Genomic DNA, 25,892 nt, shown 5'->3' on the forward strand with positions numbered 1-25,892 from the left:
CCAAAAGACACATCACTTTCAGATGTTTTTATTTACATGCAATAGTGTGCCAGCGTGTTTGATCAAAGGGATTCCACTCAGAAGGGGGTGTCGATTTCAGATCTCCTTCATATTCATTGCAAATGTCTCTTAACAAGACTAATACTTGCACCATTCTGCGAGGGTCAAAAATGATACTCATGCAGCAGTCACAGCGCCCCCACCTGGTAGTCTTTTGGTAACCAGCATGAGTGAAATGTTGAGCTTATCATTGACTGAGTGAAAAACATTTTCCAGAATCTCTCCCATTCAGTGACTTGAAACAGAAAATAAATATCTATACAATTTATGTTCATTTATATCACTACAAATGATTTCTGTTGCATACATGTGTTAATAGCTTGTTAATGATGAACAATGCATAATGGCTTTCATTATCACAAAAAAAAGTGACTGGCCTGCTGTAAGTTTGTAACATTTTTAAGGGCACACAGCCACAAAGCCCCTTGTAATTCTAGAATGAATTTGGCCATTTGTGATGTACATAAAGCTAGTTATCAAAAACAAAACAGGAATGGGACAAGAAGCGAGTTAAAACAACAGAAGTGCTCAACACAACACGGATGATTTCAGATCTGATTGGTCTACTTCACATATAACACAAGAACCTGAATCCTCCCCAGGAAATGTAGTCCATTCAGAATCAAGTGTATGAATAAAAGTACTTTTTCAATATGAAAATATCCATATATACAGAATATGAAACATTTATGTACAAAATAATAAATATATAAATAACTCCAATACAAAAATAAATATCTTCTCATCTATTTGTTGAACAGTCTTATGCATCTGTTACACTGGCTGTCCCTTCATTGTGAAGTGAGACCTCATTTGGGAGGAGGCTCATGTCCTTTATATTTGTGTCTTGGGACTGAGGTGTTGTGGCCACAGATGACGCTCTAGTGAAGACCCCTTCATCTTCTAGAGAGAGTAAAGGGAAGGAGGTTGTTCCTGAAATGATCAAGAGTAAAACAGACTGATCATATGAATCAAAAGTTATTTTTCACATTGGATACGCACACAGCAAACTGGTGCTTTTTGTTTACAGCAATGACTCACTTTTAGTTAGGCTGTCTTCAGGACGGTCCTCACAAAATGTCCCGTCATCATCTAGTTCCAGTGAAGTTACAGCCTGATGTGACGGATCAAGGAGCAGAAAAGCGGAGTTATATGAAGGGCAGCAGTGCTGTGGATGGGAGCTGTTGAAAGAAAACAATGTCATAAAAAATGTGCCAAAACAAAGCAACAGATAAAACACATTGTATATTAAGTGTACCTTGTAGAACAGTGATAGACGGGCAGATGTCCATTAGGAACAGGCTGTGGTAACAATGTGTCACCCTCGGCCTCACTCTCCATGCCCTCCTGTAATACAGGGGTCATTACAACACTCCAATGAGCAAGCAGTTTGTCAGGGAACATTTTAAAGTTGTACCTGCTGCAGTCCCGGTAGACACTGTGTGGCATGGTGAGGTTTTCCGTTTGAGGTGTACTCTTCATTTGTTGGATAAACCACATGAGGAGTAGTCATGTGGCCATCCATTGGGCACTGTCCCACCAGCGCAAGGCCATGGAGGGGGACCATGGTGTACTGGCAGGTGGACACGGGAGTGGCCAAAGCAGGGAAACTAGGGTCTGCAGTTTGTTCTTAAACAAAACACAAATGTTAATACTACTGCAACACAACCAAATAAATCTGAGATGATGTTTAAAATGCAAATACTTACTCTGCTTGGCCCATGCCCTCCAAAGGCAGAAAGGTATGAACGCAACAATGATGAAAACAAAGGCTCCCAGGACGATGAAGACTAAGGTAAGATACGGCAAGTCTCCAGGCCGTGGCACATTCGGATATCTCTCTGGGTGAAATGGAACCTCTAATGGAGTGGTGCTCGGGGCATTCTGCATAGCTGCTAAAAAGAAGAAAATGTGTTAGTTTATGAGCTTAAAAAAACATGGTAAAAATGTAAAATTCAAAAACATTAGACCACTCACCTTTGGTTTCCATAATGACTACATTTCCAAATTCGCTCTCCCCCTTCTCATTAAAACTCTGCATTTTGATGTCGTATGAAGTTTCAGGCTGGAGGTCTGTGATGGAGTGCCAGTATCTATCTCCCTCAACCACATCTTTCTTATAGTCACTGTCGTTGTCGCTGTCAGTCGGCCGGTAGTGGATGTAGAAGCCATAAATGGGTGTGTTGTTTACTGGTGTGTACTGCAGAAGCGCATAAATCATATGTTGTAATAAAAAGCAACATGGCAGACAGTAAGTTACTGTATTGTTTTTGTCGGTGGCTTACAGTCCATTTGAGGATGATCGTGGTCTCATTGATGGCTTCATTGTAAGTGATGTAAGGTCCCACAACAGGGCGTTCGTGAGTTCTTCCACCAACCACTGTGTAGGCTTTGGACGGGGCGCTGGGTGGGCTGGAGCCAATCACATTCACGGCCACAACCCGAAACTTGTAAGACGTCCCTAAAGACAGACACAACCATTATTACAACAAAATTAAGACTTTATTACATTGTTGTTGGCTGGCTATGTTTGCTTTCTGATCACTTTCAAAAGAAATGCATTGTTGATTGCAGTTTAGTTATGGCTTAAGATTGATGGCTATAATTAAACAATGAGTGCAGCACTCATTTTGTAGATTAATTTTTGGGCAATGGGAATGTAAATAAGCAGGATATCGATGTTGTAATTACATGCTACTTAACCCTTCCACCCTAACCCATCTGAATTAAAGGAAACACTGAGAATTGATATAAAAAGAAGTTTGGTAACTGACCTTTCTCCAGATCAGTAATCTCCACAGAGAGGCGTGAAGGAGGGATGTTTTCCACTGCCGTGACCCAGTCTTCTCCAGCCTTCCTCACCTTCTTGTACTCCACCCTAAATGACTGGATGGGGAACCCTCGGTTGCCACGCGGGATCCAAGTGACGTAGGCCGAAGTCTCTGTTGCTGTGGAGACTGTGGGCTTGTCTGGAGCCTCGGGAGCTGCGGGTTCAAAACAAAGGTGTCACTAAATGGACAGAAACAACTTTTACCGTAATCCACTTAACAGAGTGCACTTACGGAAAGATCATCCTTCAGTGACAATAGAGAAAATGGGAGAAATAACATGTTAGTCAAAAGGAGTGTTAGAAGCCTATCTATGTGGCAGAAAAACATCTACTTATGGTTATTTTGGGGTTAGTATACTTGTATAGCAGGGCTGGTTTTGAAGATTGCTTACGAGAAAGGCTTGGCGAAGGAACAGCAGGAGTTTTGGGTGGATCAATTGGGCTTCCTATGCCTTTACGGCCTGAAACCAGAAAAATAACTATTTATATAATGACTCAAAAATCGTGATCACAAACAGCCAGAGTATATTAAAAAAAATACCTTTTCCAGTTCTGAAAGTCATCATGGCAGGTTGTCCTAAACCAGCACAGTTTTTTGCTGCCATCTCCACTTCATACAAACTGTCTGGCTGCAGTTTGGCCAGAATCAGTTTATGGAGTGAGCCTGATATGCTGCTGGATGTCCACTCTCCCAAGGGCACCCCCACTTTCCTGTATTTGACCATATACTCCAGTACAGGGGCACCCCGTTCATGTCGGGGCCTCCACGTGAGCTCGTAGTAGTCAGCCTTCCCAGTGCGCGGCTGACTCAAGATGATGGGGGCCTCGGCTGGACTGACCTGTCCTGGCAGTTCAGAGCAGTCCAAGGGCAGGGTGGCTCCCGAGCTGCCTGCTCTCATGGGCGGCTGCTCTCTCAGGACCTTATCCGGGCTTAGGGGGCGGTACATGGAGGGCAGTTTAGCCCTGGAAGAAGGCCCTACAACAAGAGACATCAATCAACTGTAGACCAATACAACAAAACTACCACGTATAGGCAGGTCACTACTTTATTTAGTCATTCTCAAGTGAAAATATTGGTACCACTTTATTTTAACAACACCTTAATTACCTTAACTATGCCTTAATACTTAATTCATAATGAACAAACACTTCATTAAAAAAGAATCAGGCTTAGTAACTACTTAATTAAAGGGTTAGGGGTAGAAGTTAAAGTATTAATTGTGTAGTTAAAAAGCCTGAATCAGTATTAATAAACATTATGAATTGAGTCTTGGTTCATGCTTCATTATGGCTAAATGATTATGGTTATTATAAAGTGTTACCAAAATATCTTATCCCAGTTTTGTCACAGCTCGTCATACCTGTTGCTAGAGTGATGAGACGTGCAGATGCCTGTGCACTGCCCACATCATTCTCTGCCATGCACTGGTAAATGCCGGTGTCCTGAGGTCCCACATTGGAGATGCGGAGCGCCCGAGTGGACAGGCGATGGCGAAGAGAAGGGGAGAGGGGCTGGGCATTATGGAGCCACATCACAGAAGGAGCAGGTTTCCCACGGGCCTGACACGTGATACGCACCACCTCCCCAAGCACCACCTCCTGCTGCTGCAGCTCCACTATCACCTGAGGGGGTTCTGTGAGGCAGAACATGGTTTAAAAAAATAATCATTTATAGCTGACAAAAACTTTGAATATATAAAAACGGTCAAAGCTGAACCAACGTGATATTCACCAGGGCCTAATGAGGGCAATGATAGGTGGTAGTAATAGTAGTAATAATGCTCACAATGTTGTATAATTAATTACATGATAATGAAATAAACATTTCTTTCAGCTTTTCTTGTCATAACTAAATAATAAATCTATCTATGGCACAGTAAGACAACTTTAAAACCCCTAATTTGATACATAAACATATTACCAGAAAGGAGAAACTATTGTAAATGTTCAGCTCTAAATGTTTGGTGTTCGTAAATGTTCCTTCATAAATTATTAAAACTATTTCATTTTGAGAGTTGCGTGCAGATGATTTGTTTCCAAAGAGTGGGATGTGTGTGTCAGTGTGTCTCTGTGCAGAGGCAGCCAGGCGAGGCCAATGCAGGGAGTTGATGGTTGGCTGCTTGTGAATCAGGAAAGACAGAGCTCATTACAGCTCCAGCAGCTCTGGCTTTAATTAGACCCAGCTGCAGCGAGAGACAAGCCCACAACACACCCACTCACTCTCACAAATATCCACACACACACACTGAAAATCACTGTAAAAACAGTCATCCATAACCTAGACACATCCAGTCCTGCTGCAAAAAGAGCTTTGTCTATCAAAGTACTTTCTAACACAACAGTGCCCATTCATAAACACAGTTCTCAGCAGGCAATTCACCCAGCACAATCATCAAATTATTAAACCAATAACCTCAATCACAACTATTTTCTGTAAATACATAAAAGTGGTTTAAAACACACTCTACAATGTACTGCAGTGCATATAATAACTACCAATGAAGTGATATTATAGTATCTCTCCTTACCAAACACTTGTACATAGTACAGCACGGTGGCTAGGCCTGCAGAGCCGATGCCGTTGTCCGCTCTGCAAATGTAGGTCCCAGAGTCGTCCTCGCTGACGGCATCTATTAGGAGGTTACTGAGCAGAAAGCGTGTGTTGTTGTGTGAGCGCAGGTCCAGTCCATCTTTGGCCCAGGTGACCTGTGGAGTGGGAATACCACTGGCCACACACTCCAGCACCAGGCGCTGGCCTTTGGTCACGATGATGGAGCGAGAGTCTGGAGGGTAAATGATCCGAGCAGCCTCCGATGTGGAGCCTATGGCACCACATGATCAGAAAGTTAACAGAATATTCGAGGTTCATGTCTTAATGTCTTTTTACATTGTTGATTAGGCACTTGACTATTAAACACTATTTTAGCATGTATACTTCAGTAAATTCCATTGCTATCATATGAATTAATTTAACAGTGTAAAGTGAGTAATGATGCTCACGTCGTATGCGCAGGCGGTCAGCAGAGGTGGATGTTTTCACCTCCTGTGTGACGGGGTTATAAGCAGCACATTTGTAAGGCCCCTCGTCCTCCAGTGTGGCGTTGGCAATTTGAAGGTTGCCTGAAGGCATGATGAGGTAGTTGCCTGCAAGATACAGAACTGTTAACATCATTTGCATTTATCAACACTATTCACACAGCGACCACTGCAGGGAGCTATAGAGTTTGCTGTGGGATCTGCCAGAATCCTGTCATTGCAGTTAATTTCCTCAGAGATAAGATGCACTTATCAGTACCTACAGCCTCCAGGCATCATCAGCATACCAGCCACAAAACCACTGGAGCTTTTCTTCTCTTCTAGGCAACTTACAACTAAATAGTTTCACAAACAAACAACTGCATTCCCATGTTTCCCATGTCAAGATCCTGTCCTTATCACGGGCATTATGATGGCATAGATACGAGGATTATAGCCTTCCCGTAAATTAAAAGGACAGTTTGGGAATATGGAGGAATGTGAAAAAGAGTAATTTTAGCAGAAATAAATAAGGGCCATGTTTAGAGTTGATTTACCTTTGGACGTCTCCAGCCATTCCTGTTTGACGCTGTAGCGGACCTGAGCTTTGGGCTGGCTTTCAGGGACATGACATTCGATCACTGCCGTGTTGCCTTCGTCCACCTCGATCTCCTGCTGGTCATCAGGCTCAAAGTCTCGTAGCTCTGAAAAACACAGAACAAGTCAGCGCTGTCTCAGTGCAGCAGTACAACACAGCAGGCCCCTCTGTCATCGTTTTAATACACAGTGTAAATCATATCTAACAAAACATACACAAACAGTCACCAACTATGGACATAGAAACCACAGCTCACATCTTCAACTACAACTGACATTTATTTATTTATTTATTTATTAGTTTATTTGAATAGGGACAATGCACATTAATCGACATTTCTGTAAATGCGCCAGTATTAGCTATACAGCTAGTTTCCAACTGCAGTCCCTATGGCAAGATGTAAAATGCCACCACACGTAAAATACAAGATTATAAAAAGTTAGTTTGGTAATTAGTAAAATGTTTTAAAAGTTAGTACAGGTAAGTAGGCAATTAGTAAAACACTGTGATACAGACAGACAAAATCTACAGACAACACAGAACAGATGAGGCTGGCAGGCAGCACATGGCAGCACAATTTCACATTTGATGATCACAGGCTTGATTCAGAAGTAACCATTTTTTCACCATGATTTTAAAAGTCCTGAGTGACTCCACACTTCTGATGTGAGGCGGGACAGTGTTCCAAAACTGGACCGCTCGAACTGAGAAAGCAGATTGGCTAAATGAGCTTTTTCTCAGAGGCACAACTAGATTGTTTGAGGCAGCAGCTCTGGTGTTTCTACCACTCTGTGTAAAAAATTTAGAGAGTGGAGGAGGAGCAAGGCCATGAAGAATTTTGAAGACCAAGTTAGCATCCTGAAATTTTACTAGATTGTCCCAATTTAAAAGTTTATGTTTGCTCAAGACTTTACAATGGTGATGGCGAAAAGGTTTCATATCCAGGACTTTGAGAGCCTGTTTATAGGCTGACTGGATTGGTTTCATTGTTGTCTTGCAGCCCTGAGACCAGGAGGTGACACAGTAGGTCAGGTGAGGCATTATCATTGCATTAAAAAATAAATTTGAAAAATTCTGTGTGTTCTCACAAAAACATGCCCTATTCTCAACCTCTTTTTATAAACTACAGTACCTGAGCAAAGAATTATTTGATACTATTATATTTAAGCATATACTCAGAAATGCTTTAAATGGCATTTTAAAATGGCTGCTAAATGTTTGAAGTGGTGTCTGTAACATTGGAGTAAGCATCATTAATCCAGCCAAACGTTACTGTGGGACCGGAGCCGGTTCAGATTTTGTGGGAAACGTAGAGAGGGATTACTGGGCTGTGTGCAGCAGACACAAAGTCTGCTCAGCACTGACAGAGGTGACCTTTGACCTCCTAAAACCCCTGCCACAGCAGCCCCCGGCCTGGCCGCAGGGTCAGAGGTGAGGGGGGTCTGTCCTATAGAGTTTCATAGAAACATATCCAGTTTGGTTTGGGGAGAAATGACTAAACTTCAGGAAGAAAAAGCTCAGCGGGGGGTTTGTGCAGGACGCCATTTTAAAAATGAAAGTCAGAAGGAAAAATAAAATGAGGCAACTTTGGAAAGGAAGGTGGAAATAGCAACAGAATGACTGTAGAAATTTGTCATGAAGGAGTCCAAGAGCAAAATGAAAGATAAACAAAACTTCTCAGAGAATGTAATTAAACGTCTACCAGTCTCTGTTGATTTATTCTTAACAAACATGACTCTCTCCATTCTTTCCAGAGGTGCTATAACTGGTGTGTTGTCTTTGGACCAGGCTGAGACTGGCACATACACATACACAGTGGGCCATACAGCCATCAGCTAATAAGCAAATTTAGATAAGGCTGAGTTATCTGCAGATATGGACGTCACTGTGATTTACTCAAGGCTCTGAGCAAACACCTTCACAGCGGGAAGCCTCATTTAAGTCATCCACCATCCTCTGTGTCTGGAGACTGCAGCATTTACACACAAACACACAACATCCCTGACTGTTTGAGCTCTTACTCTGAGAGATGAGATTCCCAGTCAGGACATGTCAGGCTAAGTGCTGTGAGTCTGCAATGGAAGAGTCATCGTGTGGCGCTCCATTTGCTAAATCAATCAGGGGCTGTTTTTACAACCAGCTCCTGGCTACAGCAACCCCCATATCTCCACGTTCCACCTCCAAAGGCATTCCTCTAGTTACACCTTTAAACCCGCCCACATTCTCAGGTGTGTGGGTATTTGTGCATGTGTAGCCACTGTGCAATGAGCAGGATGGATGGTTTTCATAAATTTAAGCAGACCTCCCGCACCAGGACTTCTTGGCAAAGCAGAGCTAAATATGTCGAAAGAGAGACAGTGCATTCATCATCTTTATGTGTTTCTGCAGGGGGTCAATACATGTGACTCCGCATTATAAGATGTTTGCGCAACGTGTGTCATATTGTCACATTGTGCAAAGAGAGTGGCAGCAAGAGGAGTTTAGGTTATGATAAAAAAGAGATCAGCCTCCTGATTACAAAAGCAATGTGCACAAATAAGTTCACATGGAAAGACAAGCACGCACAGAGTCCCTATGGAGCAATTCCTCAGGCAGTCTGAGGGTGGCCAAGACAAGGCCATTATTAAATTAAATGAGGGAGGGGGAGCAGGCAAATCTGGCTTCACATGTGGTTATCTCAACATGATTCATCTGTTCACTGGAAATATCAATTTTACCTATTTCTGCCTTTGTGTACACATCACAAATTCACCAGAACTAAAGTCAAGACAGAGAAAGTGAGTTTTTGTACAGTTAATATTTTCGACAACTTATGACTCAATTACAGGGTCATGATTTGTGATGTTCCAAGCCCTGTAGACAGGAATGTAGAGCTGTTGGGAGTAGAGACATGTACGGCCGGGGCCCCAGGCTGAGCCTGGGTCCCGTCTCTGACCGGCTGCGGCCCCTGGGTCTACCTCCATTCCTGTGGCTCAGGTTACACAACTTCAGGCCCCCTCTCTGTCCCATGATGCATATCAAATGTAACAGCATGCACTCAAAACTGCACAGCTCTTCAGACGAGAAATGGGAAAAGAATAATTCACTCCCAACTTCATTAGGACAATGTCACTCTGTATGTACACAGCTGTTTGGGTCATAGTGCACTGGATATTTTCAGGGCATTAATCATCATTCCTCCAAAACTGAATGAAAACCTGTGAGGCTCAGACTGGCAAGGCCTGAGTGAGGCAGCGGAAAAGTACACTGTTTATAGCTTTGTATTTGTTCAGAAATTTAAGCAAATAAATAGCAGCGCTCTCTGTTTTTGGTTTACTCTTGGAGCATTAAGTCACTGATGCTCTGACAAAGTGAGCCCAGTGTGTACATGTTTATTTGTGATGGCTTTGTGTGGGCCGCTACTCACTGGCAGCGGTGACGTTTGCAGGGACACTAGCCAGAGCTCCAGCAGCCGTGTTGGCCACACACTGATATCTGCCCAGGGTTGTGTTGTTGAGAGTCGGGATGAAGAGGCTGCTGGGTCCCAGGACCACCCCCAGATCGCCCTGTCCCACCTCCACTCCATTCAGCCTCCAGCTGATGTTGGCCGAGGTGGGCTTCACACTGCAGCGCAGGCTCACGCTGCCCCCCAACTTCTGCACCACAGACAGAGGCTCCTCCGTGAACACAGGCACCTCATCTGATGGAAACAATTACAGTGAATCAGCTTTACTGTATAAACTAATAATTACCCATAAATGTCTTTTATGATTTTGTTTACCTCAGCAGCATATAACTAATAAATACAAAAAAAAAAATTCTGAACCCTTATTGCTGATGTGTGAACAAGTAAAAGTCCAAGTATAAAATCAATCAGTCCAAAACCAAGTGATAAGATTCTGATTGACATAAATTGGGTGAATGAAGAACGTACCAGGGAGAGATGCACTGTTCTGCAAGCAACACAGAAGCACAGCGCCCAGAGCACACAACACTGGAGCCTTTTTCTTTCTCATCCATGGAGTCCAACCTCGCTTTCCAGACATCTTCCATGCACTGGCTCTGAAAAAAAAACATGTGGAATAGTTAGAAAAAGTTTGAATGCTAAATTTTGAAAACACACATTATTTGTTTGTAGGGTACATACATTTTACTTGACTACACAAAACAAACAAGCACCTTTTAAGGAAAATCAGACCATACTAGGCTTAACAGGGTGCACTACCCTCACTAAGCACAAATAAAGTCTTTCTTCTCCGTTAGCCCCCATCTCATAGCTGACCCCAGCCCAGCACCCGCACCCAGCCCTGCACCCATCCCACTCGGGCTTATCAAAGGGGCACCCTCATTCTGCTGCATGTAACCCAAGCCCTGCACCTCTCACTCAGGTGTAACCGATACAGGTAGAGGGTCTGCCAGGAGGAGGCAGGGGGAGGTAAAAACACACAGGCTGCATTCAGGGCATGGGACAAAGAGCAGCTAATGAGAGGCAGGCCATGAAGTGGGGGCCCAGAGAAATATATATCACAGAGAGAGGGTGTGGGGTAGCAAAGAGGACACTTCTTTTATGCCTCAGAGCTGTATGTATCAGAGGCAAATGAAGAAGGTGATGCTAATGGTGAGTCTATTAACAGTTAATGCAGAACAGGGAGCTTTTTCGCTTTCCCTTGTCGCTTGCTGCCAAGTTTCCCGAATTCTTTCCTGTCAGGTTAAACTAACAACTTCCCGTCAGGATGAGGAGGGTGGTCCTACAAAACTGAATCTCTTTTCTCCTCTGCCTCACTAACATACATACATTCTACATACTGCCCAATTACCTCAAGTAATCTGTCACATAGATGTTTGTCTGGACTAGAGGATGTATAAGGCAGCCTATATTCAAACACAGTCATTTACATATTTTACAACACAGAAACTGAGGTTAAAGCAGAACTGAATGGAAAGTCTGACAATTCCCCTGCATCTTCCAATGGCCCCAGTTAAAATGTTTGGCTACTTGGCAAGTTAAATGAAAATGAGCAAAGCAGCCGAGTTGTGGAAAACTGCAATGTACTCTGCCAACTGCCACACGGCAGAACACTGTACCATTGAAAGAAGTTAACTGCATGTAACTAATGAGTAAACATCTGTAAATGTCTCATGACACACAGAGCAGAACCTGTGGATTATCAAGCAGAGCACTGACAACCTGCACATATTTGCTGTAGCCATTGTTTGTCTTTGGGTAACTAATGACTAATAATGTCTACCGCACATGCTGGTAGACCTCACAGGTCTACTGAAGTGCTGTATTACTAAAGGGACGCTTTAGTAAACAAATATGGAGAGCTACTGTGGGATCAGGGGTGTACATGGCTGAAGGCCTGTGGCTTCTGTGGCAGCTTGTTTTATGGACACAGCCCAGGACAACTGCTCATAAGAGCCCATACATCTGTATTAAGCACCTGTCCCGACAGTGCAGGGTCACAAACCATAAACCACATCAATCTCTGTGCCAATTGGATCGACAACAGGGCAAGCTACTTCCAGCACATCCAGTTTATGAACATGTAATATGTTCTGTTCAGAATTAACACTAGTGTAGTTACTGAAGCTAAGCGAGTATATTTTTACTTTACATGCACAAAAGGCGGTCATATATCCTCGGTGCCTAAAAACAGCCCACTCCTCAGAGGCCGTCTGATTCATTAGTCAGCTGGGTCCTATGTTTGCTTAGCGGATGCTCTGCATCAAGATGAAAACACTGCACTGACATCTATCTCCAACTTTTTCCATCCATCCTTCTCACAAAGGTCACAGACAGAAAGAGAAGAGGCTCCTACGCATCAGCGAGACTGATAAAAACCAGAGCACCCAGACAGACAGCTCCACTAAATTATAAACCAGGAATGTGCTTGGCCTAAGCAATGAGAACCAAGCACAGCATAGTAAAAACATGTGCTGTTATAAAATGTAAAGTTATCTTTTGCTATGATAATCATATAAACAGGTTTTAAAAGTATTAATACTAATGAACTTTGGACAACTAAAGGGCCTATTACTGAACTGAGAAGACATGTGAAGGACACAAACTGCCGTTTGAAAATGCAGGCATGCATCATGACTGTAGGTATGTGAGGGCCTTGTATGTTGATGTGGGGGAGTCACTCGACAGAAGTTCATTGTGAGCGTGTAAAGTAAAGATACCAGGGCCCCATATCTCCTGGGCCACTGCCGGTTCCATTGTAGTGGTGCCTGCGTAGATAAATTCATTTTGACAACCCTGCTAATTGGATAAAACCAGACTGGAGCCTCCTCCCAGTGCGCTCACATTCCATCTGTTTTCTGGCATGGAGAGGACACAGAGGAGGGAGGAGACTATGCTGAGCACTAACTCCTTCTGAGGTGCTGTTGAATATTTATCGCCTCCACAACCCCACTCCCACCCTCCCCCAGTTTTACGTCTTTTTACACCCCTCCTCCTACTACTACTTCTTCGAGCTTCTCCAAACACCGTAAAGCCCCCCCTTTAGATAAACACATGCGGTGTCAAGTGTGAGGAGTGCCGGGGGTTCAACTGCCCCGCTCAAGCCCACGGGCCCACAATGCCACTCCGCATAGCTGCCATGCGGGAGGCTGGTTGCCCCTAGCGACACTAACAGGCAGAACGCACCTTAATAGAGTGGAGAGTCATTGTAAAGCAGTGAGCCGGCGCACGGACAAAGACCCCGCGGACCCTCGGAGAAAGGGGAGACACTACTCTGAAGGGTCCGAGGAAGAGCTGATGACGGGCCCCCGTTCAATGACCAAAAGTGGGGGGGGGGCTCATTGACCAAAAGTGCATTGGGGGGCACTACTCAAATTGATGGGGGTTTACGAAGCCAATGCAATAGTAGTAGTGTTAGTGGTTAATAGTGAGGATGTCAACTGGCAGGCGAGCAGGAAGAGAGAGTAGGGCAGAGTCAATGAGAGGGAGTGTTTTAGAGTAACACACTCAATGCCCATATTCTCCTCTCACTTTGTCTCTTCATGCAACTCAGGCCTTGACTGTAGACTTGTGCTGAGGGGAGAGTGCTGACGCAAACGGCTATAAGCACCAAACGTGATCATGTAAATATTATTGACATCTGCAACCTAAGAGTCTTACGCTACACTACCAAATGTCATGTCTTTCCTCAAAATCTGTGTGTGATAAAACATTACAATGATAAATATATTTCTAACAGTAAGAGCATAACAACTTGGTTCTTTTAGGACATACTACAGTTTGACTGCCCTCTACAGATGTTTATATATATATATATATATATATATATATATATATATATATATATATATATATATATATATATATATATATATATATATATATATATATATATATATAAACAGGTTTAAAAAAGGCAAATAAAAGTAAAATACTAGTTTAAAGATTCATCCATACCACTACATTAGTTTTACAGAAAAATACCAAGGGTTTTCATTTTCAATGAAGAATATTTTACAATCAAACGCAGATCCAATACTTTAGCCTCATCTATGTTTTCAAAGCGTACAACTGTCTTTTAACCTCCGAATGTTTGGCTTGATATTTGCAATGTACTGCAATCAACCCTCTTTTTGACAGGGCATGCACGGTAATGTAAAGAAACAGAGTTAATGTTTTTGAGTCAAGTGAATCTGGCTCAACTGGGATCAAATGTATAAAGAAAATTCAAGTGGAGATCCATCTGTGTTGTACTTCCCCGAATAAAAGCCTTGGCAGGAAATAAATCAGACCCTGGCTTCCTCTCCTCGATCTCTGAGACCAGCTTTTTGGACAAAGCTTTGAGAGAGACCCATGTTGGCATCCACACACTGCCCAACAGGTGGATTGAGAGGGGGGTCCAAATCCTCTTCTCCAGACATCACTCGTTCTCATGCCATAAAATTACACATCAAAAGCGGCTAACAAGTCCCCCACCCCCCCTTTCCATAATACACACGCTTCACAGAGTATTAATGAGCTATATGCCAGCAAAGCCCCCTTCTCTACCCTCCATTCCAACGCTAACGAGCAACAGAGCGTCTCAGGGATTAAGGACAAGGATTGGGACAGGCCTGCAATGGAACAGGGGCATTTTTAATCAATTAAATGCTGCATTTGCATAGTTTAGATAACGAAGATGAATTAACCACAGACAGCTAATTACTGTGCAGTGATGAACACACCCACAGGCATTCCTCTGGCTGTGGTGAGGTGCCACTGTGCCCAGCGGGGCCATGGGAATGGGGGGCATCCCAAAACAGACCTTATCATCATGGATGGTAAAGATTTAAGTGTCCACAGAGGAGAATGGGAATGTGGAATATGCTTTGAAATACACATTAAAGTGCAATTTTTTATGTGTAGTGACTTTAAATGTACAATGCTTTATTATAGCTACATTTTCTTTATTTGATCTCACATTAGACTGTTTGGGTCCTGTTTAGTCCTTGCTAAACTTGCTATTACTATGGCACATTTTAAATATTGCATTATAAAATATAGTGGGTGAAGAACAGGAGGCGAAAGTAGCCTGTCTCTACCATAAGAGATCAACTAGCACTGTGTGGCGAACATTTGGTAACTAAGTTCAATCACTTTGACCGTAGGAAAGCCTGTATCAAATGATATAGTTTGGTTGATCATTTCTTTCTTTCTTCAATTTCTAATACTGGCTTACAATATGCATTACTTTGGGACAAATGAATAGAGCCTCACAACAAAAACAACCCAAAAAGGGGATATGTTAAAAAGAAGGTGAAGGCAAAGATCAAGAAAGAAAAAATAAAAACAATTACTTATTTTCATCAATAGTACACATAATTAGTGAGTAATCTCTGTCTTAAAGCTTTCAGTCACCATATTTCAACCTTTTTCAAACAAGTGCAGTCTGTGCGCAGAAAGAAAACGTTTTATGACCAGTACTTAAAAATCTAAATGATACAGAAAATGAGTAAATATAGTGTAAATATAGCAGACTATAGAATATATGTGGGACCAATTTATTAAAGGTCTCATATTCACAGGCCTTTTGAGATCTAACATCTAATTAATCAAAAATGTAAACTCCAGATTCACTGATTGGAAAAATAATCATTGACTGCAGCCTGATCCCTACATCCCTCCCTGCCCATGACATTTATGTTCACATGACAAATCACAACTGAGCTCTAGAAGATCATAGTGTTAACGTTTAAAAACTAGCCTTAACTTAAAAGTGTTCCTATAGTTGGTGTGCATTACCTCACACAGGGCCATAATCATTCCCATTCACCACTTACTAATACACCAGATTTCACAGTGCTCCTCGCAAACCCAGGCAATGCCATATTTCATTTAACCACAACCATTCTTCCTCTGCCTCTGTTGTTTCTCCCAGCGACACACACAACAACTCACACATTGGACAACACATAAGTAAGCAATCACACAAGTCGATTATATGGTAAGAGTATACTCACAAAGGAAAAGAAATACCCAGATCCCGGGAAGTTTTTCCACTCACAAACTGGCTACCACTTAATATACCCAGCTCTGAGATGAACTCGCCACAATGCTGTACACTTTCATAGCTGTACATACAGTCAGCTTGTGTGTTCTCTTCGGAATCATAGGGGTGAGGAAGGGGGTGCAAAGGGGGTGAAATGGGGCCCCTAACTCTTTTGGCAGCTCATGCATCAGATTGAATGGAACCAATTATAAATCAAGAGCAATTTCTCCCCATTATTCAACAGGAACCAGGAGCGAGAGAGAGAAAAACGGTGCCTGCCTCTACAGTTCTCAGTGGGGGATGAAGGAAGGAAGGAAAGTGAAATATCATATGAAAAACAGACAGCTGAAAAGCTGTATAGGGAATGTTGAGATTATGCAGAAATGAGAGTATGGAGAAACGCAGTAAAGAGTTATTGGAAAAACAGATAAGAAAAAGTTGGGCTAATCGTATATACGGGGTGTGGAGCAACCGGCCATGGTTATAAAGTGAAAGGGCTGAAGGAGTTTCTTAAGAGGAGAAACAGCTGGAAGAAGGCTGGTTTCAAAGGGAGCTCTCAGTTTCAGAGACTGGATTAGTGTGTGTGTGCTGTGTGTGTGTGTGTGTGGGGGGGGGGGGGGGGGGGGGGGGGGTAAGAGACGCGTAAACCAGGCCCTGCCATTTGTCCTGTCAGTCAGAGGATGTGCCCTGTCCTGGGGAGAGAACTCAGACAAAATATCAGTAAATAAATGCATTTGCTTTTTGGGATGGGAGAGAGAGAAAGAAGAGTTGCACCTTCAATGGAAAATTCCAGCTCTGATAACCCCAGGGGCCCACTAACTAACTAATCTGGTGCCCAGTGATTTATTCTGTTGAATCATGTCTTCTCCTGCCAGTTCCACATTTTTCAATGATGAGTTTTTGCTCTCTGGGGCCATGCTTTAAATCAGTAAAAGCTTTAAAAGACAAACTTGACATTTTCAATAGCACTGCTGAGCTTTTGTTTTTAATTCAAAACATTGGTGGGATTTAACAATGCCAAGGATAAACTTCACATAGTTCATCCAAAAGACTTTCTAGCTGAACCCAAGCATGATACATAAACTTATAGCAACTCCAATAATTTGAATTTCAAGCCAATTGTTTGTTCTTTTTCCACACCTCTCACCTGTATCAACTTAACATGATATTAAAGTTGAGTAGTGAACTTGTTAACCCATTAAATGTTGTCCCAATTTTGTTTGAGAAACTACTAGCTAAGAAAGATAGTAAAAAAACAAGGGCCTACATTGAACAGTCCCTTGTCAATACTTCAATCTTGCAAGTGTGTGTGAATGATCTATTAAGAGCGTCTGGGTTGCTTTTGGCTCGTAATAACACCCCCTAATCTTTGTCCAAATATCTGCTTTGCACACAGGACTATTTGTCTGCTACACACACACTCGCCCTCTTATCCTCGTCTGGAGTTGATCAATGATCTAACAACACGCGCACAAGACGCACTAGAGCTGGCAATACAACGTGCATGTTTGTGTTTGCGAGTATGTGTGAAAGGAAAGTGTGTCTGTATAGACCCGCATTATCCAATCAGGAGGGGTTTAACTTATACTTTAAGTGGTAGAACTAATCAACTTGACTTCATCTAAAGAGCTTGGGTAATCCATATTAGCTTGTTGAGTCAGATACTGGGAACTGTGTTTTTATGAGGCAAATATTCATGGGAAAGTGATGAAAAATTAGCACTGATGCAATTTCCAATTCAAAACACATTTTGTCAAATGTCCTCATAATGTCACCTATAAACAATAAGTTGAAACTCATGAACAGACTGGGGCTCTTCGTAAAGTAGTATTGATAAACCTGATGTAATAGTTTTGCATGATAAAACTTGCTCTTGACTCAACAATCAGAAGCATTGTGTCTTGCCCTTTCTCAGATCTCAGATCTGTTTTGTGTCCATCTATGTCTTGATAATCTGACTCCGTTTGGACCTATCCAGTTTAATTAGCCTCTCCAACTCACTGTTAGAACTTTCCCCTTTTTCACCTTGCATTCTTGGCTTTCTCTGCGGTCCAGAGCTGACAGGGAGGATCAGGGACAGCGGAGGTATGTGGCCCCAAGGGAGGAGCCTGGAGTGGGGCCACCTGCCGGTCCAGGTGTCCCTCTGTGGTTAGCCAAGTCCAACTGGACACAGGAGCTCTCCTGGGGGCAAGCAACCCGAACACAAGCCCCCAATCTGTCAGAGCTGACGGACTAATGCACCGTATGTCAACAAGCCAATAAGGTTCGGGAATTGGCTGCCTTATTTGGTCCTGACTGCGTTCCTTGATACTTTATTAAATTAACCTGCCCATTTCGTTCCAAAGCGGCCAAGGTGAAAATGAGTAACAAGCAACACATTCCTATGCAAACACCAAATCCACTTTAGGACAGAAGCTTTCACCTCCGCACTCACACAAAAACCTCAGCACACAGATTGTGCCTGCGGGCTGTTATGACTGCATGAGTGTACCCACTGTCAAACAGATGAAAGTATGCCCTCAGGAAGGATTTTTTCTCCTTTGTCAATTAACACCAATGTTACACCCTCTGTAATAACAATGCAGCCTTCCAACAATGCAGTCAAAACTTAGGAACTTACACTCCCAAACACAACATTCAAACAGAAGGAGAGGAGCAACAGTGTGTAATAACAGTTTGTAAAACGCATACTAAAACCCATCTTTGATTTACAACTACGTGTAAAAACATACCATGCATGAGTCAAACAAGTTTAATCCTATTCCTATAGTGTCCTGACAGCCCTCTTCAAGACGTCAGAGAAACATTTCAATGAAGAAATGACAGAGGCGCTGTATTGCTGTTGGCAGTAAACCTAAATCCACAGCAATTTTTCAGTAAAAGCTAAATAACAGCATCCTCAGCTCCTATAGGCCCGAACACAACCGCAGGCCATTGGTGGAGTAGTGGAAAACTGGAAACATGTTGTGAAGCTACAAGTCTGTTTTGGCCTGGAACCCAAGTGCATCTAACAAAATTTCAAATCACTTGAAGAGTTTTCTTTACTGAAACTAAAAGATCAAACTAGAGCTGCCAGAGCATGTCACAAGTGTGCTCTTCCTAAGACCAAAAACACAACTTTGATAGTAGTATACACAATATGTAATAACCTAATTAATTTACTAACCTCACAACAAAGTTTTTGAATATCCAAGTGTTGATGTGTATCTATTTCTAACCCATTCCTCTGCAGTCTTGCCCTATTGTTCTAGCCATAAATAAGCTGTCATCTTGTGAAGTGGTTTGTAGCGTGCAGTCCTCCTCTGTTCCACTAAATATGTTTTTCCAGTCTCTCTAATAAGCGACCATAAAAGCTAGAGCAGTGTGAGAAATTGCCAGATAATCAAACTGCAATCAATTAGTTCAACTTTGATCCACCCGACTGCCAAAGATGATCAACAACAACACACTGCTCCATCCACTAGACAACAAGAGCATTCTCCTTAGTTTTTGTACTGAGACCAATTAATTCTCTCATAAGCCGTGAGCCTAATTGGAGGAGGCCGGGTCATTCATTTCGACTTTTGATCCAAGTGACACTGATTCAGCCCAACAATTGAGCACTCTTGTCCAATGGCTTGTCAGTCATTGAATTGCTCTGGTTCTGTCCATACAAGACATTACAGGCTAAATGCAATCCAAATAACACAACGGCACCTGGGGTTGGTAACTTGAGCCCCTGCGGCTGTTCCTACAGGCCCGTCCTGTGTGGATGTGTCCCCCTCTTGTGTCTTTCAACCTGGGCCCCCGCGGTGACTGACACTCTGGCCAACACTCATTAGCAGCTCAGAGGATTAAGACAAACATTTTCTCATTAAATCACAAGTGAATACAGGGTGATATGACGAGAGACATGGAGTGGGGGCAGATGCCAGCAGACCTGTCAACTTATAGAGGGGCAGTAATTAGGTAACATGGAACAAATGTACTGTGAATGTTATTACACACGTATAACATTTAACATTACAAAGTCTGTGAAAGGGGCATAGTCTGCTGATTTGGCCAGAACAAACTTTTGCATTTTACTCTCAGCGCTTAATCATGACTCAAACAATGAATAAAGATAAGCTGACAGACCACCACACACTCTAACTCACAAAATAAATTTGTATGCAACCCTCATAAGTGGTCCTGCAGCTCCACAGATGCCAGTGATAACATCGGAGGTAAATCTGGCAGAGCCCCCTGTGTCTGTTTTCTGTTAACCTATGGCAGCCACCATAGGCTGCGGCCTGCAAGATGCAACTCTAAAAGATGCCCTAAAATACATTTGAGCATCTAAGTGCAACACTATTGACACTTAACGACCATTTCAAACATGTATACCGATGTCATGTTATGAAGATCATGACTGAAGTTAAAGAAAAACTTGGATAACTATGGATGCGACGCGCACCCAATCAACAACAAGCTAAGTCCTGCGCAAAGTCGTCCGGAAAGAAATGTAGCAAAATGTGCTTACAAAAACAAAACAGCTACCTAAAGAATCCCACCAGGTTACACAGATGTGCAAATCCAACAGATCTGTCCACCAGTTTGATATAACATGGAAAAACAACTGTTGCTATCTAAATTGATAGCGCTGACAAATCCGAGGTTTTACGCAAAAATCGACAGGTTGTCGCTTTACTAATTCACATATTGCATATCTTTCTATAAGAAATTATAGGATTGCGTTGCAAAACTTACAAATGTTCAAAAACTAAGTATTACACTGTTGTAAGCAGCGTAACCCCACAAAAACATGGACCGCATGAAGGCAGAAAACTTACCAAAACCGCTCTACTTGGTGCTCACACCTCGATTTTCCCCAAACGATCTTCACTCCGAGTGTCTTCCGTCGCGTTTAGTTCCCAAAGTAAGATTAGTTTGCTTCTTTTTACCATCTAAAGCGTTGCTGCTTTAGTAATTTACTGCGATGCCACCGACATTTTCTTCGGCTCCCCAAGTTCTCACATTGAAAGGCCGTTTTTGGATGACTGAGCTCTCAAACAATTCTCCCTTTTGCGACGCCTTTGCGGGTCCTCCCACTTCCCAAGCAGGAGGAGGGATCTGAACAATAGGGACTGGCTCCCAAAATCCCAGAGAAGGGTACAGCGCTGCAGTTTCTCCAGACCCCTTCTCACTGCCTCTCAACACTTTCCAATGACAGTGCGTAAAGCAGACCTTGAACGCTACCTTTTACGCATTTACGCACGATAACTACAACACCCCAAAAACTTATACACAAATACGGATCTGGGATCTGGGAATCTCGCCCCTCCCCCTTGCCTGTTCTCCCTGATTTGGTATGCGTTGGTCCTCACAGTTTGTATTGACCCCCGTTCACTGAGGCCTGCAGGTCCAGTGCAGCTGTGGACTGCTGTGTGTTATGTTTTTGTGGACAGGCCCAGTCAGCCCAGTCAGGACAGGGCAACACACATACACACGCTATGGACACACGCACACACTATGGGCACACACACACACCGTCTCATACCACAGTGATCACAGTGCCCTGAGGAGTCCTGTTCTCCACTTCAATCAGCACAGTCTGAATGTAAGGGGGGGTCGTTTCTGTCCACTCCATTAATAACTGATTATTGTGAGAGAACACAGGCTTCGATATGGGGTTCAGTTGGTGGGAAACAGGCAACATCTCTGGAGCCAGAACTCCCATGATGCAGTGCACCTGAGGGCTTATAGAGACAGCCTCACTATTCCATCCCACCTGTTGCACTTGTTCACATTGGGCTCTGCATTCGCTCCTAATTGCTTTTCCCAGCCACAGTCACATACCTGGCTCCCACACTGAACACGTCACATGTTCTCTACGCACAGCGGGATGCCTCTTGATTGCAGTTGGGTGGTTTCCAGTGTTGTGGTTCAGTTTGCCAGCACCTCTGCCAATTGGGGCAGTGTTAAGATGCGGCTCCAACACACTGGTGCCACCCTACACTCCACCAGAGCCGAGAATCTGGGGACTCCCTAGCCCCTCCACAACACCCCTCCCCCTCTGCTCTCTCCATGCTGGGCAGGATGAATTAGCCTGGGACAAAAGGCTTTGTAGGCTGACCATGAAAGGCCTATTAACCATACTGCATCCCCCTAGAGGCCCTGCCCACAGGACACTGCCTCCCAGAATGCCACTCTCTCAGCAGGCCGCAATCCCAGCATGCATTGCTTCCCTTCAGTGCTAACCCCTGTCACCCCTGAGTCGCACTATAGAGCTACACAGATTGTCATGTAGATGATTATAAATGCTGTTATGAATGTAATGGAGAGTGGGAAGCTGCGTTGGTGGTGTCACTTTAGTGTGGTCATGTGGCGTGATTTGTGCGTTTCACCAACAAAAAGCCCAACTTCGTAAACTGAGAGCACCGGGTGAGTTTTAGTCTACTGTCAGGTGTCATGTCCTGTGTATGGACCAGTATGAGGTGATTCTGGCTCAGTTCTGCCCCTGTCGTAGATGCTTTGAGCCCTGGTGTCATGACAACGACCCTCTCTCTTGCGGTCGCTCTGAATCCCGCTGACCTTAGCAGCTGTGTCACTTCCTCACTGCCACGAAACAGAAAGGATCACATACACACTCACACGCTTATACTTTTAGTGTACAACTTTAGTTTAACATTAAAAAAAAAATTTAAAAAAAATCTCTGAGCAGGAAATATTGATGAACACTGTGATCTCTTTATTAGTTCTTTTTTCTTTTTTTGTAGGCCTATCACTTTAACCTATTGTTATTCAAGTGTTTCATATTTACACTCATTAAGTTATATGAATGTTGCTCTACCTCAAAATATTTAGTTGCTTGTCTTCGTCTGATGTGTCTGGAATGTGCAGAGAAGAACAATGCAACAAGGACACAGATCTAAAGGGGGCTGCCATGAAACAGAGGTCATTCATACCAGGAGTCAAATTCCAATACATGAGCGCCGGCCTTGACCACTTCAACACCTCTCTATTTCTGCCCAGGAGAAGAAAAAAAACAAAACAGACATCCTGCACTAGCACTAGTAAATATCAGTGCTTACATAAGACTGAGGTGCAACATTATAGGCATTTTGATATGAATTTGCAAGTATGATGCGCGATATGCCAAAAAAAAAAAAAATACATCAAAGTTTTCTCAGAACCAGCTCACAACTTTGATTTTATCACAATTCATATACTTTCAACTGCTACGCTTAGTGTCTTAACAATATTGCCTTTTAAGAGATAACTAGGGTCATCTTCTTTAACTCTGAGATCACAATTCACTATAATTGGTTAAATCCAGCTGTCAGTCACTTCAGAGGTTGACCAATATGATGATGAGTGGGAAAAGAGTCTGTGTTTGAGTACAGAGAATAGAGAAACACACTGAATTATGATTCACCAAAACCATATCATCACCATTCAATTTTATTATCATAACACCCAGTTCTATTCGAAACCAACCTGACCCTAAAAATCTCAATTGCACATAAAATGTTAACTGGTAAGTTTTGCAAAATACTGTAGCGTATAGATGAAAACAGCAAGTGATCTGATCTGAGTTTCAAGGTTCAACAGCACTGAGAGAAACAATGTGCTGCTGCCCGCTGCAAAAACAACCTCAGTCACGGTTCAAGTCTTAACACAAACTCACACATTCAAACAACAGGTGTCTCTGTACCAGGATGGGTCTATCCTATAGGGTCCCCTTGACTCAAAACAACAACACTTAACTAGAATAAATGATAAAACAACCATTATAGGAGGGAAAGTCAAAAGTACACTTCAAGTCCATGCAGTTTTCTTAGCTTATGTGCCTAAAAATAAACTCACACAGGCTGAGAAATTGCAGAGCATCTGTCAGAGCGGCCTGATCTAAAACTTAAGACTAAAAAATCCATCTGTTTTTGTAGGCGACTTCGCTCCTCATTTGGAAAAAAATGACAGAAAAAGCACATGGGAAAATATCTTGATAGCGTTTTGAATGATGGTCTTTTACGACCTCTGAACTGGAGCTTCTTGGACTTTGATTAATGGTTGATCCAGTGGGGAGTGTGCAACAAATGGAGTTACAAAAACAGCCTTGCATTCCTTACAAAAAACACAAAGTACCTCAACTCACCAATGTGTGACCTTTGCATTATCATAGATTTACTAACAGGCAAGCAGGAGGTGAAAAGTAACTAATTATAAATACTCAAGTTAATGTAATTAAGTAGATTCTTATGTGTAATTGTACTTTTGAGTACTTTTTAAACATGTACTTGTGAGTATAATTCTAGACATGTAACTGTAATTAGCTACAGTTAAAATGGGCACCGTACAAGTCACAAATTGCCCAATGCATGGTTGTCTCACTGCTGTCTCTGCTCCTTTTTATGCCAACAAATACACTTAACAGCATTGCGTCGCCTGCTCTGAGTGTCCAAAGCTCAAAGGATACTACAAAAATTGTGTTAAAAAGTAACTATTTACTGAAGTACGAATTTGGCAGCTGTACTTGTAATTAAGTACATATTTAGCCATGTAACTTTACTTTACAAAGTTTCAGTACTCTTTGCACCACTCGCTATTGCTAAACAAGTCTTGAAAAAGTTTCTACAAGTAGAAGTCTGCCCGGGGCTTTACATCAGACGCTCAATCAAAATTCCTTGTTAACATAGGTGCAGAGATTTATAGGTCTATATTTTCATTTTAGCTGTCTTCCTTTAAAGTCTACCAGCACACACTTGAAGGAGGAGGCTTCTCTATGCATCGTTGCCTCGAGACTCTTTCATATCCGGAGATTTTATTGTTCTTTTCCACTCTTACTGATGTGAACTGACAGTGTGGGGGCTGGATCTTGGAGGGATAAAGGCAGTAATACAAGGTTATTGCCGCTCATTCCACTGTGATTGTGTTGTTGTTGAGACAGATGAGCTCAGGTGGGGTCAGACCTCGGGGTACGACCAGTGTGTCACCATCAGGAATTTGCAGTACTCTGATTAACTGTTGGTTTCCACAGAGGGAGCCATTATATACTGAGACTATAGAGGCTCATTCCACTTAGTTTTATGTTCATGTAACAAAGAAGGGATGACACTTTTGAGATATCTGTGGTACACATTTCATCACTGATAGCCTTCTATATAACAGATCTGAAGTAATTGTTATGCAAAGTTAAAGGTGCACTATTTAACTTTTCTGGTGGAGTATCTGTGGACGATCTGCCAAAAACCTTCAACTTCAGTCTTTCCATTCATCTCATTCTTAGTTTACATTTATTCATCTTCCTTATGTGGGAAAAACACAATTTGTAGAGTTCAAAAGAGAGAGAGGCCTATGCTAGTGTGAATGTGTTGTGTTATGTGAATGCATTATATTTTGTACATTCTCCCATAATAGAACAAATACAATGAAATACTGAGCAAAATATAGAAATCAGTGATTAGGCAGTGAATAGATTTTTGAGTAAAGTAAAAAAAAAAAAACATAAAAAAAAAAATCACTCAATCAATCATTTAGTTTTAGGATGTCAAATACCCTTTCTGACTGAACTCATTTGATTATATGGTCTTAGGGCAGCTCAATTAATCTTGTAACCCCTTGTGGCGGCGTCTCTATAGTCCTCAGTGGTTCAAAAGATAACTTTAGCAAAATCTGCTTTAAAACTTAAATCAAGACACCACAAAAGCTGCCACGTTTTCACTAAAAGATCAGTTTCATGTTTAGAGTTTAGAGTTATTCCTCGATTGTAAATCATCGCACTATTTGACAAACTTCCATGCCACATAAATTCTAGTCAAAAATCCCCTACTGTGTTGTGTTTTCTCTCTGGTATCTAGTGTATTAGAGCAATGTCGTGAGATGCTTGAGATCTTGATCTTGCAATTTTTCCCGTAATTGTTTGCCCTCAGCAAAACCCTCAAACATAACTGCTGCA

The 25,892-nt window shown here is 42.5% G+C and overlaps 1 protein-coding gene across 2 annotated transcripts; it reads right to left on the reverse strand.

Moving 5' to 3' along the window:
- Positions 1 to 12: 12 nt before the first annotated feature.
- boc (BOC cell adhesion associated, oncogene regulated) lies at positions 13 to 21,066 on the reverse strand. Of its 2 annotated transcripts, none has more exons than XM_055230066.1 (17): positions 20,788 to 21,066; positions 10,417 to 10,542; positions 9,910 to 10,182; positions 6,463 to 6,609; positions 5,891 to 6,034; positions 5,419 to 5,712; positions 4,252 to 4,524; positions 3,432 to 3,866; positions 3,283 to 3,351; positions 2,835 to 3,044; positions 2,346 to 2,521; positions 2,038 to 2,260; positions 1,770 to 1,955; positions 1,478 to 1,689; positions 1,319 to 1,407; positions 1,102 to 1,241; positions 13 to 993 (listed from the first exon to the last, which is right to left on the reverse strand). In XM_055230066.1, exons 2-17 carry the CDS (start codon positions 10,526 to 10,528, stop codon positions 824 to 826), a joined length of 3,153 nt encoding a protein of 1,050 aa, XP_055086041.1. In that variant the 5' UTR covers positions 10,529 to 10,542; positions 20,788 to 21,066; the 3' UTR covers positions 13 to 823. The 2 variants fall into 2 exon arrangements, with proteins under 2 accessions (XP_055086041.1, XP_033841676.1); XM_033985785.2 differs by having other exon boundaries at positions 1,770 to 1,952; positions 10,417 to 10,544; positions 20,788 to 21,064.
- Positions 21,067 to 25,892: the final 4,826 nt, after the last annotated feature.

This window comes from Periophthalmus magnuspinnatus, chromosome 20, assembly GCF_009829125.3.
Source record: "Periophthalmus magnuspinnatus isolate fPerMag1 chromosome 20, fPerMag1.2.pri, whole genome shotgun sequence".
NCBI lineage: Eukaryota > Metazoa > Chordata > Actinopteri > Gobiiformes > Gobiidae > Periophthalmus > Periophthalmus magnuspinnatus.